At 45.0% G+C, this 15,630-nt stretch overlaps 1 protein-coding gene across 6 annotated transcripts in view; it reads right to left on the bottom strand.

The window, feature by feature from the left end:
* Window positions 1–1,769: 1,769 nt before the first annotated feature.
* Window positions 1,770–15,630, bottom strand: part of LOC116942966 (kelch-like protein 5) — a 77,531-nt gene continuing 63,670 nt past the window's right edge. For all 6 annotated transcript variants that reach the window (XM_076067426.1, XM_032955495.2, XM_032955498.2 and 3 more), the window contains 4 exons: window positions 13,433–13,595; window positions 12,259–12,471; window positions 10,853–11,024; window positions 1,770–9,557 (listed from right to left, as the gene is read on the bottom strand). In XM_076067426.1, the coding sequence (XP_075923541.1) occupies window positions 9,498–9,557; window positions 10,853–11,024; window positions 12,259–12,471; window positions 13,433–13,595 (608 nt within the window). In that variant the 3' untranslated portion in view covers window positions 1,770–9,497. The remainder of the gene's footprint in view (window positions 9,558–10,852; window positions 11,025–12,258; window positions 12,472–13,432; window positions 13,596–15,630) is intronic.

The following is a 15,630-nucleotide window of genomic DNA, read 5'->3' as shown; positions in this document are numbered from 1 at the left end:
GGGCCCCTAGAGGGAGAGTCCCACGGTTTCCCGGTGCCAGATTGCGGTGCCCCTAAATTGGCTTAGAATTGTATGGACGCACAAACTCGCCGGGCTAACCGCAATGAGACCGCTCACAGCACGGGGAGAGGGGCCAGGGGGTAAATAGCATGCAGCAGACGGGGAGGGGGGGGGAATCTCTGGACCCCCCCCACCCCGCGGAGGTGTATTCCGCGGGACGACAACACCTGCCAAACCGGCTGAATCCAGAAGGGGGAAGGGGCTGGTGCATAGACAATGGGTCGAGGCGTAACAAAAAATAACGCTCCAGGTAAGGGCGGGACAGTTTAAAATCGAAAGGTAGGCGCACTATTGGCTGCGCGGCACGACCGTCCCCCTGGGCCTTTGAAGTTGAGAATAAAGGTGGGAGCCCAGGGACGATGAGGTCAGTTGCCTTCAACCTCCCGGCTGTCAAAACCCACTCCCCCTGCCACCCTGCCTCCGAGCCACAGCTCGCAGCATCCGTGCGATGCCAGCGAGTGCTGCTACGAGGCAGTGCTAGGCGAGGCTTTTGCTCGTCCTCCCTCGATCTCTCACAGCGTCCGTGCAATGCCATGAGCACAGCTACGGAGGTAGGATGTTTGAGTGACTGGGTTCATAGGCAGAGTCAGGCTAAGCCCTTCTTGCGAAGTATTCCACCTCCAGGTAGTGTGTATTTGCACCGTTAATAAACTTTTAGTTCAGAGGATCTGTGCAGTACGATTTCTGCGTGGGTAGAACCTCAGCGTGGTGTCTGCGATGTGTGGTGCGACTGCGTGGGGAAACGGTGTGCGCGACAGCAATAGCGTAGAGCTGCAGCACGTGCCGAGGAGATCGCTGCAGGCGTGGCTGCGGTCGTTCCGCGTGGTGCCACATTAGCGTGAGTGACGTGCGTGGGGGAGCGAGTGCAGGGTTGCAGCGTCGGTGGGGAGGGGTTGGTAATTCGAGTGTGTGCGTGTGTTTACGCGAGGCACTCGCGCGCAAATTCGCGCAGCCCTTTAGCGCTAGCCTTAGTGTGCTACGGAATACGGCTTAACCACCCGGGGGATGCACGCGCATATTAATACCACCGTTTTCTTTAGCGCTAAGCCTTTCGCGGAAGAAGCACCTGTAGGGGCGTGCGTGGTTACGCGCGTGTGCAAAATACGCGCCTGCAGGGGCGCGCGCGTGCACACCTCAGCTTTGGGTGGTGGTGTACGTGGGCGTGTGCGGGATAACCCCAGGCGGTGGTGAGCCAGCCAAAATCAGCCATGTCCCTCAGAGAGGGCGCTGGCGCGGGGGAGATCACCCGATCGGCGGGGGCCCGTCCAGGAGCTGAACGGCGTGGTGGAGGAAGGAGTGGAGGAGGGAGTGGAGGGGGCAAACGTTGCGCTCCACCTGCCCAACGAGGGCGGCGGGGCGGACGTCAGCCCCCACAGACTCTTCCAGGTCAGGCATGACACCAATTATTCAAAGACTTCATGCTCTACAGAACACACGCTGGTACATGGAAGCAAGCGTCACATTACACCGAGTGAAACCAGTTGTTTCACCATCTTCCCTGCAGATCTTAGATGTAGAGCACATGCATACGCCCGGAGCCTGTCACACCACACTCTACCTCGTCTCTTGTTTAACACTGGTGTTGATTGCTTTAATTACTGTACTAGCTTCTTTCAATCCTCGAGACAATTACGCGCATTTTTGCTTCGTATAAAAAGCGGGTAAGCACCAGCCTTCATTTTACACAAACCAAAGTCTTACGCGGCAACCTCTGAAAGCAGATTTTTATTTTTATTTTAGATATTCAAGACAATACAACAATATAAACAAAGCATTACACGCGCCACAACTTTATTAACAAAAAAGACGGCGAAAAAAATACTGCATTTAAATCCATCGCTTCACGAAGCTAACTCTGGGGTGACGGTATCCTCCCATGAAGTGCGGTCTGACTGGGATAGGCGATTGTGGAGCATAATTTACTCCGCCTGTGTGCGCTGTTTATGCTCAAACGGCAGCAACAGCGGCTCAGTGCGGGATTTGCAACGCAAAGGGTGCACCCCCCACCCCCCACCCACGGCGATTCTTCGTGGCTGAGTCGGTGCACCAGTTTAAGGAGCAGCTTTCCATACCAAACAAAAGCCACGGAACATTGCCGATGCGTGTTGTTTGGGCAAGTGCTCCAGTTTATTACCGTCGCTTTTCTAATAAAGCGAAATATGGATTGTGTTCACACCCCCCCCCCCCCCCCCAAGAGCGCGGCAAGAGCTGTACAATCGCATCGGACAAGAAAAAAAAACTGCCACATTCCCCAACCACTGAATTCCCACGCAATGGATTTTTCACCTACTTGCCAGGAAGCATTTTCGTGCAAAAAAAACAAATGCCTTCAAAATGGGTTGCTTCCATTGCCTGACGGTACAATATCAAGTTACAGAACAATATCAAATCCTAGGTCGCTTGAGCAGAGCTGCACATTTAAATTTGGTTGTAAAAAGCCATTTAAAAATACCAAAAAGGTATCGATAAACATTGTTAGATACAAGGAGGCTTAAAACATCAGAGACGAGTTGGGGTGGGAAAACAGTCATTACTATAAAGACCAAAAAAAACCACATGGCTAGAAACAGGCGTCACTCAAGTCAGATGCAATACAGCAGAGTTCATTCTTTTCCGGCAGGCCACCAAATGAAATTGGCATGTGGCAGACCACGACGTCACATGCCAGTGCGGCATCATAATCTGTGCACGTGACTGTTAATCTGGACCTCTCGTCTCCAGGTGTTATACATCTTTGTTTCCCTCCCGACTCATCTCACTTCTTGGAAAAAAGGCAGAGCTTGTGGGCCATCCCAAAAAAAGGACCTTCGTGAGCTGTGTGGGCCCATCAGTTGAACTCCACAAGGGCATAACAGAGGAACAAAGTGAGAAAACTGATCAAGGGGGAGAGGGCCATTCTTACACGTGGCCAAGTGTCTCGTGGAAGAAGGCTAGAAAGGGCATCCTGTAAACATGATTTTAAAAAGCAAGCGTTTCGTTCGCATCACACGGAGCACCTAAGAACATACAAATACATAAATACAAACGCAGCTTGTACTGCATCTGGCGAAACGCCCACATATAATTTAAACCTAGCGGCAAATAAAACGAGCAGTCAGGCGACTGCACTATAGGCGATTTGTCTTACCGTCGTGAACAATTATTTTCCACAAGATTAATAGCTTTTAAGGGTGGTGATGTCTTTTGCTTTAAAAATATTTTTTTTGTAATGGCTAATGCAGTCAATTTGTGCAATTCGATATACCTTTAAAAAAATCACAAGTGCATTTTGTAACCATTTTTGGGCGAAGTTTCCGAACAGAGATTAAAAAAAGGATAGAAGCCTTTAAAATAAGTCTACCTTGTAAACATGTATTTTGTTTAATGAACATACATTTGCCCTTCCCTCAATTTGGAATGACATCGCCGAATACTGTATCATTCAGAGATCATCCCTGGCTGTCAAGCCCACGACTCGTGGAACACACCGTGACAGACCTTGGCAGGTCTCCCATCATCAAATGTTAATATCCTAAAGCCAGCGTTAAATCGAATATATACAATTCTTTTGTTAAATTAAACATGCGGTATGCCCGTATACGTGCTTATTTTACAAATGGAGTGCAATGAATAGTTTGCAGCATGCGATATTGTATTTTCCTTCCTTTTCACCGTTTTTACTGCAGAATATAAATAGGTCTACAAACTGCTAAGCAAGGCAATGAATGTTCTGAAAACGGCAAGATTTACGACCCTGGAAAAAAAACTGCCCCCGCAGGGTGCCCTTCTGTGTTACTTTTATAAAATTAAACAAAAAATACACAATATCCCGAAAACCTGCCAAGCCCCCTAGACGAGAGGGACACCGAACGATACTATTACTAACCATCAGATTTTGCACACAAGTCCATGAGGTGGGCAAAAAAAAAGAGTCTCGTTCATCTGAAGGATAATCGCCTCAATTTGGCTGTTGTAGATGCGTACTGGTCCAATTTCCCAGAATTGAAAGTCAGCACGATATCAAACGATTCTGTAATAGCCCTGTGGTTGAGGCCCATGCAAGGGACTGGTAATGTGCCATTTGGACATGCAGTTAAACTGCACACCAAAATTAGGGACACAGTAACAACGTTAAGCCCAAGCATTGGCAAACACGAATGCAAACTCCGTGCTTTGCTTGCTCAATAATTATCCTGCGCGGAACCACTACAATCGTAATGTGGAAAATGCTAATTCTGAACCGGAGATTATTTTGGTCCACAAACTGACATCCAGAGTCATGGCTCTCGATCAATAATGAACCTGGGTTAATCCTCATTTCCGAGCGTTAAAGACCAGCTTTGCTCACTCCCCTCCATGAAGCGAATATCGTGCTCTCAGTACACAGTATTTAAACTAAACAGAGACGAATGATCAGGCCAACGAGCACGCTTCCTGATCACGACGCACACCAACATTGTGAGCTACATACGGACACCAACAATGCCAACGTGGTGTCCCCCCCCCCAATCTCTTCACCAACTGTACTTTCCTGTAAAAAAGGCAAATTCAGAATTGCTCTCTCAAGAGACTGCCATTGGCTCTACAATCCGTGTCGTTTATCCATAATTTCACCTGCCTGGTTCACATGGTGGCTGCAAAGGAAGAACATCGTCAGCGAGGCAAGTGTCTGTCAGCATTGCTACCCTGCAATTGGACCATGCTGCAGGGAGAAGCTGCGTAAAGCCCCATAACGGCTAAACGACACCAGCAGCTTTTTAAACGATCGCAGCCTCTCAGCACCTTAAGTGCACCGTTACTACCAGGCCGTCAGAAGTTCATTCACAGAAGACAAAACTCCCGATTGGTACAGTTCCATAGACACTTAGCATTACCAGATATTGCTTTCTTAAAAATAAACCTCTGAAAAAAATGGGATTTCCGTGAAGAGTTTGGAAAGAAATTGCATGTGCAATTGTCCATAAGCCACGAAGTAAATGGACCAGGTGGAAGGATATTCTTGGTTCTTTCGGTAAAGTCACATTGAAGGGAAACAATAAAATATATAAAAATACAATTCTCACGACTGCAACACAAGCAGTCATCAGGTGTTTTCACACCTGATGACTGCTTGTGTTGCAGTCGAAACGTCGTGAGAATTTTATTGTTTTATATTTGTATTATTTTATTGTTTCCCTTCTACGTGACTTTACCGAAAGAACCAAGAATATGAATCACTGCAGTCACGAAAGCTTTAAATCGAAATTCAGGTGGAAGGACTTAACATTTTCAATGACCAGTGTATTTACATAAAAACCATTCAGCATGTAGGGTTTGAGACAATGAGCTTTTAACAGGATTTCAAAAACAAGCACTGGCCATAGTCTTTGGGTCTTTCGGTAAAGTCACGTAGATAGGTTGCAAGAAAATAACTACGTCGTTTCGATCGCAACAAGCGCTTGTGTTGTGGTCGAAACGTCTTTGAACCTAGCTATGTTACTTTGCCGAAAGACCCAAAGAATGAATTCCTGCAGTCAAAAGCTTTAAGTCAAGATTTAACCACTGGCCAGTTTGCAAGTTAAACTAACGTCAGCCCTACATTTTCTTACTTGTCCCGTTTGTCTGATAACACCGGGTACTTTGTTTTACACTGCAGCACCGTGCCTAAGAAATTGCTTTCTAACAAAAGCATTTTGAGAATCAGACCTATTGAGTCCTGCAATTTTCTCAAGTGCAATTCATTATGCATTTGCAATTTCCATCATTCAAGTTTTATTAAAATTCTTATATTGTTTTTTACTAAGAACAACTTTTAAATTATACTAGAGTTTTGAATAATTGAAATAAAAATCCTACAAGATAATGTGTCATGTGGCATATAAAAAATGTTGGCAATCACCATTCAATGCATTTCACATTGCCCACTTGGCAAACCCCCTCCAAAGCAACCTAGCGGGAGCTAAATGACCTAATTTGTCTATGTTGTCACAATCCAAAGTTTGCAAGTGCAGGCAAGACCACAGTTGAATAAGTCCCTTTTAATACCCACCGAAACAATTAAGAAACCCACAGAATGAACATCTCTTGAGAGACCAGATCTCAGATCATACTAAGGTGATGCGTGTGCCAATTATATTTATCGTGAAGCTAAAGATTTGGGGATAAAGAAAAAGAGTGTACCAGCCTTAGATGCACTCTTTGGTTCTATTCGGTAAAGTCACCTATGTGACTTAACCGAATAGAACCAAAGAGTATGGATCATTGCAGTCACGAAAGCTTCAAATCTAGAACAGCCTTAGATGCTTCAGTCCTTCTGTTCACACCAATTAAAAATGAAGGTAAACAAATATGCAGTAATATTGTTGAGGCATTTATACATTACCAACAGCCTTACCTGCACAAGCAGATGGCTATTGTGCTATGTCGTGCATTTAAAGTTATATGATAGGAGTCCTCTCAATACGGTAATCTCATGTGGGACAGGGTTAAGTTTGGTGTACCACCTTAGGTCACGGGAGTCAATTTGAGCTTGGTCATAATTGTGCATCAATCTTTTGCCTTAGATTGCGTCAGGAGTAAAGTACTCTTTGCCATGGCTTCAGATCCCTGGCCTTGACAGACAGCTCTGACCAACTAAAGCTCACCGATGGAAAGCAATTCCACAAGCCACTGATCCACAATAGAGTCTGAACTTATTATTGCTTGATTAGGCATATATTAAACAGCTCCATCACATGGCTTCAAATATTGGACGGTTTGCATTTAAACCAAAGCTTTTGTGCAAGTTTGGAATCGTTCTGCCAGATGTCTAAGTCAAAAGCCCTCGGAATGTTTAAAATAACAAACGAAATGTACACTACCACTTCATAAGACTTGCAGTCGGCAAAGAATTCGAAACGAGCAATGGTTTTGGTCAAATGCTAATAGGCCCGCGTCACCGACCTCACCACGTGGGACAAAGGTGCAGGAGCTGCCCTTGACTTCCAGATGCAGCCGAAATCAAGACCATCCAAAACCTAATTCTACTGAGAAATAGAGTTGTAATGTGAAAAGTGACCCTGTGAAATCTCAAATCAAATCCTACTGGGGTAGGCCTATTAATAAGCAAATCAAATTCTACAGGGTCACTTTCTTCTCTAGATGTCACTTTTTTATGATGCAGTGGAATTGGTGTAACTGCACCTTTATGCCCTGTGGAGCAAAGGCCAGATATTGGTCATTTCGGTTTTACTATGAATTACATTAAAGGGGAGAGGCGGCCAGCAAGCTGCATGTCAGTAATCCGGTCGCAGTTGGTGTCGTCTAAACAAAATGCAAAAAGGTGCAATAACAGGGGGATATACGGAATCCATTTCATTAGATAACTACACTAGGGGGGGGGGCGGCGGCGGCTTGCAGAAGTATGGTAATTATAATAGACTTCAACTGCCTTGGCCTCATAAAACATAGTGCTCGTCACTTAATTGGGTGCCTCAAATTATTTTCGAAATTTCTGTACAGTCTTGCCAGATGGCTGGGTTTTTACTCTTCTGCGGGCCTAGCATGGAAAATTTGCCAAAATTATTTGAATAACTGCAGATATGGACAAGTCGTGATGCACAAAAACTCTTCTTTCACATGAAAAGTTCTGGACCCAAATCACTGTGCAGACCCACTAATACATCTAACTAACGGACATCCTATTTCTCTTCCATACAATAATAAAATATATTCGACAAATGGAATTGCAATTACGAGATTATATGCAAATGTTAGCTGCTGTAAAAAAAGGTATTAGTGGTGCAATATTGAGTAAAATTTTGAAAAATGAAGTAACAAACTACACTGTTTCTCAATGTTCGGATCTGGTTTTGGACTCCCCATGGTGTTGAGACAAAACACGCAGTAAGAAGCCACATTCATATTATCCTTGTGTGCTTTTCAACGTGTGCATTTGGATTCACTCCATGGTAACAAAGGCCCGGTCAAAACACTCCACCAAGTACAATGAAATATACCAAAAACATTTCTACAGTACTGCATTCATCACCGAGCTTGGTTTGGTTAAAGGTGAATACATAAAGAGATATAATTTAAGCAATCTGTGCTCAATGTAGTTGTAACAATAGTAAACACCGTTTTGTGACTAAACACTGTTAAAGTGATGTGCTTATCCAGTTTGTGTAGCAGAGTAAAATTATACAAGGCGTGCATTGGCGTTACTTCAGCATAAAAAGTGGTCCTGTGTGAATTCCAGGAGCCATTGCCAAGTCATTAGAACTTCACATGTCAGAAATTGCAGTTTTGCTTTAAATGCACATTTTCAATTGCCACCGTTAGGTTTTTGAAGCAGTAATAAACCAAAGCTTTGCAGCCTGGGACTGCAAGAACAGGCATGCCCGATGGACTTGCTTTCGACTCATGGTGCGATCGTGAACCACAGCCAATCTTGTGACAAAATGCTTGATCACGGTCAAAGTGATGAGCATTTCCACCGTGGAAACATGGCTGTGAAGAATGCTCAATGATCGCCACAATTAGCTGCATGCTATAGCGCGACCCGCCAGTTAGGGCGGTGTGTATGGTTTTGGTAACTCGCAGCCGAGAAGCACGATTTGCGCACAATGCAAAAGGCAGAGGGGAAAATTTTACAGAAAAAGGTTAGAGTTCGGCGCATGCTTATTGGACGCAGCAGACATGCTTGCTGGTGAAGGAATTGCAATCGTTTTTTTCCTGCATCAGGAAAAACAAAAAAACACGACACGTGGGTTAAAAATTAACAATGCTCAAGTAATAACCACTGCCAAAGGTGGTGACTGATCTTTATAGTTCCTGACCAGACCAATTTTTAAAATGGACATGCTGGCGTGTGCACAAAAGCATAAATGTCACGCGTCGCTGGCATACTGATGCAAGATTTGTGATGTACGTAGCACGCGAGTAGACGAAAATGTGACCCCCGTAAGGGTTACAGCACCGATACACTGAATCCAGCAACGACGGCAGGCAGGATATAACACCCGATTCAAAGCTTTGAATCTATATATACTGCAAACACACGCGCACGGAAAAAAGCAAATCCAATGGTTTGACATAGCCATATCTGCAAACAGACGGTGGCTTTCTGTCAGTAGCAGGGCTTAGCGAGTATTTCATTTCTCAGAATCATCACCAGATTCCGCACAAGGCATAGGTGACCAAGCCCCAAGCACCAGCTATTCGGTCGACATAAAGCAGAAATTGGAGGGGGGGGGGGGGGGGGAAGCATGTGTGTATTTTCACAAGAGTTTTGTCCACCCCATGCACACGTCATACAATTACAAAAAAGAGAGAGAAAGAGCAAACGTGCACAGCACAATGGGTAATGAATTGAAATCGACGGAGCCATTTCAATTGTAAAAAAAAAAAAAAACTTGAGGCATTAGCCACTCCAGAGCTTGTGGATGTCTCCTCCCCCTTCCCCATCCGCACAGAGAGACACCCATTCGCCGATGGCCTCGTCAGATCACTCTGACCGTGACCACACATGCACCGGCACGGCCGAGACACAGTGGAGCCACCTGCACACGCACACACGCAGTAAATCGTGAGCAAATCGTAAGCGTGCTTGCAAAATACACAAGTGCACGACTCTGGCAACCTCTGGTCAAAAAAAAAAGTTTGGAAATAAATATTATGGAATAAGGAGATAGTTTAACACATGACAAAGATGCCCCTGTGTAGCCTTAACAGACTTGGGGCAGGTGCTGTTTGTGAACGCCTATGAAGGCCGGCATGGAACAAGGTTTGGGTGGTCAGCACCACACCCAGCCGCCTTTGTCTCCCAAGTGGCGATGTTTACACACTGTACCAGGTACTTATTTCAAGGCTAAATTGACCAGGTGGGAGTTGGGCGATTTAAAAAAAAAAACGCACTAAACTAAACCCACCATCCCCATCCCAGCATGAATAAAATCGTTTGAGTTTATATGACACTAGTATTGAGCATTTGAGTAATGTACCTACTTGGTTGGCATAAAACTGTATAGCCAATTGGTTGACCAACCACACGCAAGTAGAAAGTCATTTAACGATTACATTAATCGATTACCTACACAATTAAAAAAAGTGTCCTAAATGTGCGAGTGATATAATGGAAATGGCCCGCAAACGCATGTACAGTCCCCCCCCCCCTTTTGGTAATTCTTTTGCCGAAGGTCCCCTCCCCCTCTCCACACGGTGGTCTGTCGGAGAGGCTGCCCAGGACTGGGTCAGATACCACATTTGTCACTAGAGTTGCCACCAGTCGTGGTTTTCCAAGGATTGTCCTCTTTGTTGAGGCAGCTGTCCTGGGGAATTCTTCATGGGACATTAAAAGTGCCTTCCGGCTTCTACCAGTTGCGTAGCAATATAACATCGAAGACGATGCATTTAGATGTAGTTCTTACACCTCTTTGGGTATCGTGAGCTGTTCTTTGTACCTCAGGTGGTGGCAACTATACCCACTGCAGATTAAAATATCTTACTGGGAACTGAACTTTGCTGGACAGGTTTATAGTGCAGTGTGTGAACCACTACTGCCTCCTCCATCCCAACAAACCATATTCTAGACATTATAAAAAACACACGTTAAGGATGCATTATATTATTCCAGTAGATGTTCATGTGTGACCAAATTGATGAAACTTTTTGGACTCTGGGTGGCACAAGATAGGGGTGTCCGGTATTCACAAGCGTCATCAACACCTGGCGTTTTATAATCCGGATAATTAGAGCAAATGGAGGCACATGCACACAACTACAGAAATTAGCGCATGACTCATTGTGGGGGGGGGGGGGGTGGGGGGGCCAGGGGAAACGAGCCCACATTGCACACCTGTGTCCATTCATTGGCCACGGGGTCATACGCCTCCACCGTGTTGAGGTAGGTCTGCCCGTCGTAACCGCCGACGGCGTACAGACGGTCCCCAAGGAGGCCCACGCCAACCGCATCGCGCGACACACTCAGGGGCGCCACGGCCGTCCACGCGTCCGTCTTGGGGTCGAACCTGGGTCGAGCAAGTTCACGGGCCACAAGATGGATAGGGAGACGAGCGAGTGTAAAGATTTGCAATGGACAATTTGTGAAAAAAAACGTAAGTTATATACAGCCTTTCAAATTGCATACGCGTAGCAATGTTGGCATAAGGGCCTGCACACGAGAAAGCCCCTTCCAGGATATTTTGGCTTACTCCGCTACACTGACCAGAGGTCTTAAAAAGATATAGGAGTGCCCACACTTTACCCTCACTAAATCGACTAACCGTAGTGCATCTATATTTACTGCTATGTATGCCGAGGTGCGGATTCAATAACTTCCATTTGAACTGCCGCACCGGGAGATAAAATAAAGCTGGCAACATCTGAATTGCAAGTCCCGTTTGCTAAACATTGCACCAGGATAGCATTGCAATCTTTAATATTTTTCCTAAAATTCCAAACAATTTACTTTTTCGATGTACAGCAGTTCTCAATCTACTGCTGGAAGAGGGCCCCTTCCCATGCGGTATGGGTCATTTGGCCATATTTTACCTGCTTACAGAGAAGGTTGATGAAGGGGAAGTGTAGATGTGGGAGCAAAAAAAACAGTAAAACGGATTGCTGGAATGACTTCTGCTACTCACAATGTAGTAACAACCCTGCAAACCCCTCGACCTTTTTTTTTAAGTAGCTGAAATACATTTGCATCAATTGTTAATTCCTTTCAGCAGGTTCAGGGAAGTAAAACTATTACTTTTATACAAATAACCTTTCCTCCAGGAGGGCACGCTTAAATATTCAGATCAGGATGGTACAAGATAATGGCCTGGACAAGAGACGATTTTTTTGTTCCATACAGCATCAGTCATGCAGATCATACTTTATAATTTGTAACACACAGGCAAGAGGAACCAGAGACAAGAATTAAGGCAGCCAGGCGATGTTGCCAGCAGCAACTGCCAACGCTCTGCAGTCCTCTATATATGAAAATATTTTTTGTAAATTCTGAGTTTGTACACGTGGAACAAGTTGCGCACACCTGGAAAAACCCACGTGCGAGGCGATGCATCGATGTTTTTCTGTACCGTCTTCATCCAAAGCCACCAAACCCTTACACCCCCCCCCCCCCCCCCGGTGCTACATTAGTCATGCCATAGCCACTGTTGCACAAGGTAACAACCGTCTTTAAAAAAAATGCATAAATGTGAGAACGTTTAAAAAAAAAAGTTGGCACAAGTGTGGTGGTGGTGGATGCATACATACCTCTCCACGCAGTCGGATATCCGCGAGCAGTGGTTGGAAGCGGGCGTGTCGTGTCCTCCCACGGCGTAGAGGAACCCATTACAGGCAGACACGCCCACGCCTCCTCGGCGCTTGCACATGGGCGCACACGCCGTCCATTTGTTGGTGTGCGGGTCAAAGCACTCGACGGAGCGCAAGCACGAGCTACCGTCCCTGCCGCCAACCGCGTACAGCCTATGGGGGGAGCAGAGCGTGTGCCCCGGTCAAAAAAAAAAACACCTGCTAAATTTAATTAGATAAACAAATTGAATGTTTTTTTTCGTACCGCTACCAAACATTACCAGGTGTTATACCAACCACTTGTGCAAATAATATGCGGATCTGATTTCCTAGATTTTTTTCCCTCTCATCCCTGTGCCAATTATGCAAATAAGTCCAACCGTCAATAAACACTGCATTGAGCTTCATTAAAACGCAGCCTCTCCTTGCATGGCAGTGCCGCCACATCTATTAAGTTTCTAAACAAACAGCAAACTTGCTTCTTAATAAATAAAAAATTATCACGACTCTTTGAAAAATGTTTAACAATTCACCCGAGGGGGTGGGGGGGGGGTCGATGAATCTTCACAATTCAGGAGTTACAATTAGATTCGATAATCCATTTTAAATAATTGCAGTAGATGTTATAGCATTCGTATTCTTGGGTCTTTTGGTAAAGTTACGTAGATAGGTTCAAAGAAAATAAAACAAACTACGACGTTTCGATCGCAACACAAGCGGTCGTCTTAGCATTCACTGCAATGTGGACGAAGGAGTGAAATTAACTAAAAGAAAAACGCGCAAAAATCCCTATTTGGTCAATCTAGAGCTCGAAGACAGCCTCCCTGTACCGGTAGTGGGGTTATTTTTGACCAAACGCCCGTAGTGTGGGAAGACTGGAGAGCATAGATATGAAGTATCGAAGCACAGCAATGTATTATTGCTGCACTTCTATAATGAATAGTAATAAAGAAACGCTTATTCTTAAAAAAACCATGTAATCGATGCAAGCATCATTAGCTTTAAAATCAATATTAATCCATCCACAGGGTGCATCGTTACACACTCTCAATAGAAATCGATACACGCAAACAAATTCCAAAATTACGGCCGACAATTTCCAACAATCATTGCGCGGACGGTCCATGCGACGCACTTTCCGTTGAGGACAGCCACACCGACAGTGCTGCGCGGGTTGGACATGTTGGCCACATAGTTCCACTGCCGAGCCTGCGGGTCCCAGCGCTCCACCGTGTTCAGGTAGCTCCAGCCGTCGTGGCCTCCGACCGCGTACATGGGCCCTTCCAGCACAGCCACACCTACACCACCCCCCAGGCACACATGGCAGGCAAAAATGTTACACGTTCACAGGTGCATGCTTACCGATGCAACATTAAAAAAATGGCCAAAATTATTAAACCCAAGAACCTTGGTCCTGCTCGACCACAGAGCCAGATTCCAATATCTTGCAAGGCCAGAGTTTCACGGATTGGTTATGGCTTTAAAAACCCCATCCGTGAGGGTGCCGCTCAGAGGTCAACTGTCAATTATCCGGAGCATGTGGGTGGGGGTCAGGGGGGTGAAGACCGACCTCAGTCTGTTTTTATTGCTTCTCAAAAAGAAGTAAATCGGTTTACTTGTTGACATGTTAGGGGTCAACGTGGGCAATGAATCAGTGTCCCTTGATCAGTTTGGTAAAGCTGATCAATTCTACCAGCACGCAATGTAAATATGCTTTTATACCTTTACATATTCTGCAAGCATGGATAATCTGAAACTGGAATAATCTGCCCAGGGATAAGAGTCAACTGTATGCAATTCAATCTCATTTACTTTGTAAACAGCTGGAAAGTCATCGAAATATCTCGTTTGCAAGTAAAATTTGGATGAGAGCATTCTTTGTAATTTGGTTGAAATTCATTTTAACATTTGCATTTTAAGCCACAGAGAATCGCAATGGATTTAGCAGCGTACATTCAGGTCCACGCTAATAGAGCGGCGTGCTCTGGTAATCCTCTATAGTATTACTTGGTCAGGGCTTTTGAGAATAGAGCCACTGACCCTACGCAAACAGCCTCAGTGGTGAGCATACTAACTACTACATTATCCAGCCATATTCAATTACTTTTACATTTTATTACAGGCAAAACATTAAAATAAAACCAATCATAAAATGGACATTTGGTTCCTCTATGCCACATAGTAATGCCCTGCTGAATAGTACTTTTTTATCATCATCATCGAGTAGGCCATCGGTACCAAAATCACAAGACAAAAAGTGTGCATTTGGATAATAGCAGAGTAGTGCAACCCTTCACGTGAGAGCACGAGGCAAAGCACGAGGCCGTGACCTCTGGTTCAAACAGTTTGGGGGGGGGGGGGGGGGGGTTTATAGTACTTTACTACCCACTGTTAACGTGTAAATTTTTGTCACATGAACATTACCTCGACGTTATTAATTCATATAATTAAATGACGCAATTATTAAAAACAAAATTGAAAACGTAATAAATGTTTCTCCCCCCCCGCCCCCAAGTCATTGGTAACATTTGGCATCCTAAAAGCCTGAACAGACGGAGGAGGGGTTGGTGCTTGGGGGGTTGAGGGAAGAAGCCCTCTGAACACTCATCTCCTCCTAAACCGATAACGACAGCAGAGCTGCCACAAGCACCTGCACTAATCTCATTAAGACACCAAAGCAACAGGACACCACAAACACCTTAATGTCGAATTTAAACAAAGCGTTTAATCACAAAAACTTTTATAAGTTGCACTACTGTTATCAGATTCACCTTAAGCAGAGTTTTTCCCATTGATAAAACTCTTCCAGTGAGGAGCCAACAATGGTTACTGGCTCCATTCAGCACCACGTTTGTGAACAGGCACACACATCCGTGCGCACATTTGGACAGATGGCACTCAAGTTAATAGATTCAAGTCCTTGATTAGAATTACCAAACTTCTTGGGAGGTTTTTTTTCACTTTTAACCTTAGAATGGACCAATTCTGTTTTTTTTTTCTCCTAAGATGTTAACCCATAAGCTAAAAAAAACAAGCCACAGGGGGAATGAGAATCGTCATTAACTGGAATGGATGCTCTGACAACTCATTCAAGAGTTGAACAGGATTACCATGTTGATACAAATAAAAAATATGTAAATAACACTTTACAGCCATATCAGTCCACTGCTGGGCAAAGGCTTTCCCACGCTGTGTCAGGCATGGGGGATGTTTCACCATACTTTATCATATAGTGGTCAGTGCCGGATGGTGTACAGGGACTGTCCTGCACCAAATCAACCCAGGTTGCGGGGGTTCATATCGCAGATTGCCAACCCCCAACTCCACCACTAC

This window comes from Petromyzon marinus, chromosome 16 (genome assembly GCF_048934315.1).
Source record: "Petromyzon marinus isolate PM22_M1 ecotype Great Lakes invasive population chromosome 16, UKy_Petmar_22M1.pri1.0, whole genome shotgun sequence".
In the NCBI taxonomy this organism is placed as follows: domain Eukaryota; kingdom Metazoa; phylum Chordata; class Hyperoartia; order Petromyzontiformes; family Petromyzontidae; genus Petromyzon; species Petromyzon marinus.
The sequence above is the reverse complement of the archived record's forward strand: the minus strand, read 5'-3'. Positions and strand labels throughout refer to the sequence as shown.